An 8,022-nucleotide genomic window follows, 5' to 3' on the forward strand; every position below is an offset into this window, starting at 1 on the left:
GCTCATTTCTATGAATGAAAAGGATGAAGTGACATGGAAAAAGAATGGAGCAGATGAAACTGTGGGTTTTTTGATACCTATTGATTGTTTGACTCTGCTTTCAGTTTCCATTGATTTGTTGGTGTTGACTGGATTTACTACTACTATGCTTTGTTTCTGAGAGCCAGTATTTTACTTTCCCTGCAGCAGCACATCCCTTGTGCATAGGTCATTTCCCTGAGACCTCAATGTATCCAGGAAATAGCCAAGAGCTAAGAGATAAGCCAAAATACCTCTGAGCAACTAAAGTAGACATGGCCATGTCTCCATTGTCCAAACACTTACACAAAATGGAAAACCCTTTGGAACTCTGCACATAATTCTAGTAAACTCAATTGTGTGATTTTTCAACAATGCATGTTAGAAGCAGCAAATGTGTTGGGAGGTTAGGAAAGGAAGGCTGCCAAAGGCTAGGACACTGGTAACCACGAAAATGACATCTGATAGACTGCAAGCGAGAAAAAGACTAAACAGCAAAAAAAGAAAACCTGTAAAGACAAGAATCAAGGAATCAAAACTCAGAGGAGATTTGATCATGCCATGTAGAGGCAAATAACCCTATACTTGAACTGCACATGGGAACATCATTGTACTCAAGTGTGGGAGAGAAATTGACATTCATCATGGTAAGCCTGAGATATAAAGAAAAGAATAAGATAAGTTCAGGAAACTGCTGAAGAAGGCAGGAAAGTATGCAAGACATTTTAGAAAGATTTCTAGCCAAAATGGTTTTGCTGTTGTTTTTTTTTTTGTGCTTAAATGAGTAAGGATCAGGAAAAAATGATCTTTTAATTTTTAATCTTTTGATCAGTTAAAAAACTTTTAACAGAAAAAATCAGATTCATAAGTCATTTAAACATGCCACTTAACACACGGGATACATTAGGCATTGCTGTATTTCAAATAAAGCATTAAAATCTCTTTATAAGTGTTGTGTTCTGCAAATATCACTATAACAGCAATAACGTGATTTAGGAAGGAGAGAGAGACACACAGAGACAGACAGATACAGAAGGAGAGAGACTACTAACTCTCTGACATGTTGAGTTACTACTATTTCATCTTTCTTGCCATTTTATCCCCAGCCACATATGCTCTCAATTTTGACATAGTTATTAACATGACACATAATTTATTTGCATTTACTTTACTTATCATTAATCAGACTTACTTTCCATGCACCTATACAATATTCGTAATTTTCATTTTGATGGCTGCCTAATATTCCATGTTCCAAAATTGCTTCCAATTTCACTAATTATCCATAAACAACACTATAATAAACATCTATACATATATAGCTATTATACTCTTTTATAGTTTTGAATTACTATCAAAGGATAAATTCCCCAAAATGAAATTAGAAATATATCTAAAGTAAAGTAAGAAACACATCTGAAGAGTGACCTGCTTTATGAGGTTGTGGTAAAAATAAGGTCATAACACAAATCAAAGCCCTCCTCCCCAGATGAGCAGAAATCTAACCTCTCCGTTGAAGCCTGCTTCCTTCCACTGCTCTGAATTGCCTAAGGACCTGGAGATTTATTCAGTCAAATTCTTCACAGAGAGAAAACTGTCCACCATCTGACCACCATCTGGTGGACACTTCATGACTGCTGCCACTGCTTCAGTTACTCCTGTACTATGACACAGATGACCCCATGCATCTGAGAAGCAGACGTCCATGGCTGTTACATCATGAGCACACACGGCCCATCTGTGAAGAGGGCCCAGTGGGCATCACTGTTCCTCTTTTAACAGATGAAGATAGAGAGGCTCTGAGAAGTAATGACTTGACCAAGGTCAAACAACCAGTAAGGGACAAAGCCAGATCTTCCATCCCCTAGAACAGGCCTTTGTCCATTTCACCACATGAGCTCATCATTTACAATATCCACTCCAAGCAAAATCTGAAAATATTGGAGGTGGCCACTATTAACCTGATTTTTTCTCAATCTATCAGGGGGATATTGCACAGTAAATGTAGCTGTGCTTTACTTCTGTGTCATGACTTATAAAATATCCTGTGAGAACAGAAAAAACACCAGAGGTGGAATTATGCTCCAAAAAACCCTTACACCTTGTTGGGCTCAAATGATTTTAGCCAGTTGAAATTAACAGTATTATTTAGAGATTAACCTAATCCTGAGCTTGTTGAAGACATAATAACTTAAAAACTAATGTGAAAGAATAGAGTTGGCAATGCGTGTGCACTTAACCACTAAGCCACGGGGCCAGCCCTGGCGGTGAGATTAACACACTTTCTGTTAACTTTTAAAAGTATTTCTCCATCAATAACCATGTACAGCTGTGCCCTCTGCTGGATGGAGATGGGTACTATTTTGTGGTGCTATAGACATAGTGCTTTATACTCATATCTATTTAAGCAAAAATTTTCAGTACTTGAATTCTGAATAATATTTCATAAATTAGTTGGCTCTGTCCCACCCCAGTCCCCTAATCCTCTGTATAAATTACTGATAAAAAACTTCATCTGCCAAAGATCCAAAACACTGTCAAAGATTAGCCCAGTACTGTTTAGTATTATCAGTTGATAGTGACTCTTGTTACTTCTCAAAAAAGTACTCATAATTAAATAAAATAATGTAAATATGGATTAATCTTTTGGGTGTTTCCCACATCTCAAGAAAATGCATAATGAAGCCTTTCATTATAGTATTTAAGTTTGCAAATATCCGAATAGCCACAATTCTTGTCCCATTTCATTTCATTATTTCATTTAACCAGTATTTATTCCCATGTAGTATGCTAGGTTTTGATGACACAGAACCAAACAAGGCATGGCCCCAATTCTCAGGAGTTTTATCATTGAGTAGAAAAATTCTGAGAAGTAAATTAGCAGTTGTAGAGTAACACATGTCGTGAACACTGGGATGGCCCAGATCCCCCTTCAGTGAAGGACTTGTTGCTCGGGCCACAGAGAGCCCCCTCACCCAGTGCCCATGTCCAGTGACTGTGAGAGAATAAAGGCCTGGCCATCTTGGCCCGATTTCTGACAACTCATAAGGGCCATTCTAGCTCCCGAGATGCCCGTGGGGTCCAGAGAGACTATTGTTAGGCAACTTCCGGTGCTATCTTTCCGGCTTTCCCCTGCTTCCGGGAGGGACCAGCTAAGGCGCCATATTTTGTGGTGAACGCCTCACTGCTGACCAGCCATGGGCACCAGGATCCGCCAGACTTACGCTGCCAAGGTGGAGGCCGCCGTCAACCGCCTAGTTAACCTGCATCTGCGGGCCTCCTCTACCTACCTCTCTCTGGGCTCTTATTTCGAAGGCGACGATGTGGCTGTAGAGGATGTGGGCCATTTCTTCCGCGAGTTGGCTGAGGAGAAGCGTGAGGGCGCCCAGCGGCTCTTGAAGTTTCAAAACCAGTGGAGCGGCTGCGCCCTCGTCCAGGACGGGCAGAAGCTGTCCCAAGATGAGTGGAGTGGCAGCGTGGATGCCATGGAAGCCGCCATAGCCCTGGAGAAGGACCTGAACGAGGCCATTTTGGATCTGCATGCTCTGGGTTGTGCCAACACAGAGCCACATCTCTGTGCCTTTCTGAAAAGCCACTTCCTCCAGGAGGAGATGAAAGTCATTAAGAAGATGGGCGACTACCTGACCAATCTCCGCAGGCTGGCCGGCGCCGAGGCCGGGCTGGGCGAATATCTCTTCCAAAGTCTCAGCCACAAGCACAACTAGGAGGTTCCGGAGCCCAGCAGCCTTTGAGCGACTCCTCTGCATTGCCCTAGCATCGGGATTTCTGCCTGAGCCTCTTTCTCCAGCCAGGAGGCAACTTTTTAACCACCCTGAAACCGTCGCCCAAGCCGTGGGACCAAATGGAAACAAAGAAAGGTTCTTTTTGCAGAGGGGAAAAAAGATTCTTTTGCAGAGGCTGTGAGGGGTAAAACAAGTATGCAGAATAGCATGAAGGATTTGTAGTCTGTTTAATTCTCTAGATTTTCTAAAGAAATTATTCCCAACTTTTGTGAATCGCCTGGGTACATTAAGAATCTAATAAACTATGTTTTCTCTGTCAAGAAAAACATGCGTATTCATAAAATGTTTCATTCAATTTTAGGAGTTTCATAATTTCTCTGAAGCCATTCTGGGTACTGGATTAAACTCTATTGTTCTAAAATTTATCTTTGGTTTTGCCTAGCAGAGCAGAGAGCTGAGTATCTTGACCATATCATATTGTCTGCCCCCCCCAACCCCCAAACTCATGATAAAATTGCTTTTCCTGATTTTCAAGTTGGTGCGATGCCGTCTGCCTATATCAAATACAACAAGAAAGAGCCCTGTGAAATTCATCTTTGTGTCTCCCATTAGGTTGTGACTGAGAACAGTGATTATAACCTCGTACACTGACCTCTTTATGAATCCTCTCGAGAAATTTCTTTCTGGTCTTAATATTAGGAATAACAGTGCTTCACTTGGGTAATTGGCTTGCTTTTGTTTTATGGACACCATAAATGATGTAACTAATTAAGTTTCCTTTTTTGACTGCCTGCTAGAAAGCTTAGAGCCAAATATGTGGTCCACCCAGTGTAAATGAGTAGAATTGTATAAGCGTTTTTGTATAAGCTTCATTCCTGATTCTTCCGTTACTAATTTCTTGGTGTATTTTATGGATTCTTTTAAGCCACCTTAAACCCTTTCTGGAACAAGGTTGTGTATAAATAAGCAGATAAGTAAAGTAAACTTTAAATAATGCAGATTTAAAAAAAAAAAAAAAAGACTGCTATTAGGCCACATCCAAGTTCAGCTCTTCTCTCTACCTCAGTGGTTCTCAACTGGGGGCCATTTTGCCCACCCCCCCCAACCCCCCCACCTCCGCCACCACCACCACCAGGGATACTTGGCAATGTCTAGAGATATTTTTGGTCATTACTGGGGGGGCGGGGGGGGGTTGTATGCTACTGGCATCTGGAGGGTAGAGGCCAGGGCTGCTGCTAAACATTCCACAATACACAGGACAGCTCCACAACAAAGTATTACCCTGTCCAGAAGGTCAATACGCCACAGTTGAGAAACCATATTCTACCCAATCCTGCTTCCTTCGTTTCCCTTTCATAAGTGTTGGTCCAAAGGTCATTCCTTAATAAACATCCTGCACCCTAAACTCCATCACAGAGTCAGCTTTCTGGGGAAGAGTTACATAATAGGATCTATGACAAGAAACCATTTGGTTTTATACGTGTGTGTGTGTATAAGAGAGAGGTATGTACGTGTTTAAATGTATTAGTATAGGGAGGACATACACTAAAATAGTTATTTGAAAGTAGGAATGAGAGCCTTGTTGTTTTCCTTTCTGCTTCAGCGCCTATGTTTTCTGAGATTTATTTTGCTCTTGTGTTTGTTTTCTTCTTGTGTTTTGTGCATTAAGCACATGTTACTCTTGCAGTTTAGGAGGGAAAATGTGGTAATTGCAAAGAAAGAGGACATAGTCAATTGCATCAAACACTGCCGAGAGGCCAAATAATAGTAGAGAGCAGATAGGAGACAGTCCACAGAGAGCCTTGGCGAGACAGCCACACTGTAATGGACGTGCTGGAAGAGAAATGGCAGTGGGCTGAGTGGAAAGAAGGCAAGAGAATCAAGGTGGCCCACTTTTTACAGAAGTAGGACAAAAAAGAGAAATAGAAACAGCAGTAAGGAGCGAGAGATCAACCAAAACTATTGTAAAGATCAGAGAGCCTGAGCAAGGCTGATGCTGATGGGGAAGGGGCCAAAAAAGAGAAAGGTGCTGATGTGAGAGAGAAGTGCATAACTGAGGGAGCAAGGTGCCTGTGAGGACATGGGATTGGATCCAGAGAACACCAGAACGGATTCACCTAGGCAGAAGCCAAGATACCTCTTCCTCTAAAACAAGAGGCACGGTGAGTGCAGAGTTCAGATGGCCATACGTTTCCAAGTAATAAAATGCCCCTGGTCATCTTCATTTTGTCAGTAGGAGGTGAGGTCATCGGCTCAAAGGGAGAGTCGGGGGTGGGGGGCAGGGGCTTGCAAAGAAGATGAAATCAAAGGGAAATTGTAGGAGAGAACTTCAGAGGGGCATGAAGCCAGGCCCGCTAGGGGATGCTCCTGGGAAATTGACCTTTCCTTTACGCAGCTTCCAAGTAAGAACTCAGGACTGTTTGCAGGTGGTTTAGCACCACTTACTTGACCCAGGCAAGGGGACTGGCTCCTAACCAGTTTCTCCACAACACTCAGGCCACAGAGGGGTACCAAGGTTGGGGGGACCAGGAAGCCCCATAAGATTAGCTATGGCTTCCCACACCTGGCAGGATCATCCATAGCTGTACATCCCTGAGGGGAACTTGGGGGCCCCGGTACCACAGTCTGGGATTATTCTGTGCTCCTTCCTCCTTTAGGTAATCACCTCTGTAGATTTCCTTGCCCTGGGGGATTTAAAGAAAGTCTACATCCTCTCACCAGGCTTTTTGGGATCCCTCCGTCAATCTCATCTCCACCCATTGGGACAAGCAGTAGCAGAGCTCCCGAGAGTGTAAAAAAAGAGGACACATCATGCTGCCTCTGGAGCCTCGTTTTCTCCCAGTACTGTCTTCCCGTCCCTTGCAGACGTGCCTCTCCCACTCTCAGGATACACTGATGCAAAACTGCTGTGGCATATGGCCTTAATAAAACATGGACTTTTAGATGCTCTGTTTAAAGGAATGGTTCTCAACTGGGGACGATTTTGCCCCCCAAAGGAGATTTGGCAATTTGGGTTGTCACAAATGGAGAGGGGAGGAACAGGGTTGCTACTGGCATCCAGTGGGTAGAGGCCAGGGAGGCTGCTAAATATCCTACAGTGCACAGGACAGCCCCACTACAACAAAGAATTATCCGGCCCCAAATGTCAATAGTGCCGAGGGTGAGAAACCCTGCTTTAAAGAGCTCCTCATCTGAAACGACCCATTAAGGTTTTGCTAAAATCCATTTAAGGGTTACTTGTAATTTGAGGTTTATACCTGAGACAAATAAAATACCAAACACGAGGGTGAGGAATGGTAGGATTTATAAATTTCCACCAGATGGCGATAAAACACAAGTGAAAATCCAACCTGCAGCCGTCACTTGAGAATCCAGTTTCTCGCCCTGGTCCACCCTCTGGAGTAACGATGATCATCCCTTTCAAACGGGATTGTCACTTTTTAGATGCTCAGTGTTCCCCATCACCAATGTTTTTATGCAAGTGAATTAAATTTAATAATAACTAAAACTCAGCCCAGAAGATGGAAAGAACAGGACCACCTCCTCAATCAGCTACGGAGTTTCCATTCCCTGTAGCAACAAGGGTGTGAGAGAATCTGCTCTCCTCTTGCCGCCTTCCTTAGCTAACTTCTAGCTGGGTACCTGGCCAGCAGACAATTTCAAGACTCCTTTACCCTCGGGATGGCTGAGAGATGAATTTCTGGCCATTAGTGGGTTTTGAGCAGAAGTGTTGTGGGTACCTTACGGGTAGTACCCTTAAAGCAGGGGTTCTCAACTGGGCGTGACTTTGCCCTCCGTGGGACATTTGGCAGTGTCTGGAGACATTTTTGGTTGTCATAACTGGGGGATGCTACTGACATCTAGTGGTTAGAGGCCAGGGATACTGCTGAACATCCTACAGTGCACAAGAGAGCCCCCAGAACACAGAATTATCCAACCCCAAATACGAATTGTGCTGAGGTGGAAAAACCCTACTTCTAAAACCCCAGGTTCCCCTTTCCCCCTTTGCACTAGCTGGAGGGAAGGTGCATTGGAGCATCATCTTGGACCATGTGGGCCAAGGTAACAAACCAGGGAGTGTGGAGCTAAAAGATAGGTGGAATTTGAGTCCCTGGCTCTGTGGATCTACCTTACCACTCTGGACGCCTTACGCCCAGAGACAGAAATATATTTCTCAATGGTTTGAGCCACTCTTCTCCTGGGTCTGAGAGCAGCTGAAATAATATCCTAATACCATAGCATACTCATTATATAGCTACAT

At 43.4% G+C, this 8,022-nt stretch overlaps 1 protein-coding gene across 1 annotated transcript; it reads left to right on the top strand.

Moving 5' to 3' along the window:
• The first annotated feature begins 3,213 nt into the window (after window positions 1–3,213).
• LOC101391941 (ferritin light chain-like) lies at window positions 3,214–4,154 on the top strand. Its single transcript, XM_087427320.1, has one exon. The coding sequence runs from the start codon at window positions 3,216–3,218 to the stop codon at window positions 3,741–3,743; it is 528 nt and encodes a 175-aa protein (XP_087283446.1). The 5' UTR covers window positions 3,214–3,215; the 3' UTR covers window positions 3,744–4,154.
• The last annotated feature ends 3,868 nt before the right edge of the window (window positions 4,155–8,022 follow it).

The sequence above is a fragment of the Ceratotherium simum genome, chromosome X, assembly GCF_057802395.1.
Source record: "Ceratotherium simum simum isolate JZ-2026a chromosome X, ASM5780239v1, whole genome shotgun sequence".
Classification (NCBI taxonomy): domain Eukaryota; kingdom Metazoa; phylum Chordata; class Mammalia; order Perissodactyla; family Rhinocerotidae; genus Ceratotherium; species Ceratotherium simum.

Bases quoted from the DNA above. Each gene is read 5' to 3' on its own strand.
- LOC101391941 (XM_087427320.1), top strand. From the start codon at position 3,216: ATGGGCACCAGGATCCGCCAGACTTACGCTGCCAAGGTGGAGGCCGCC.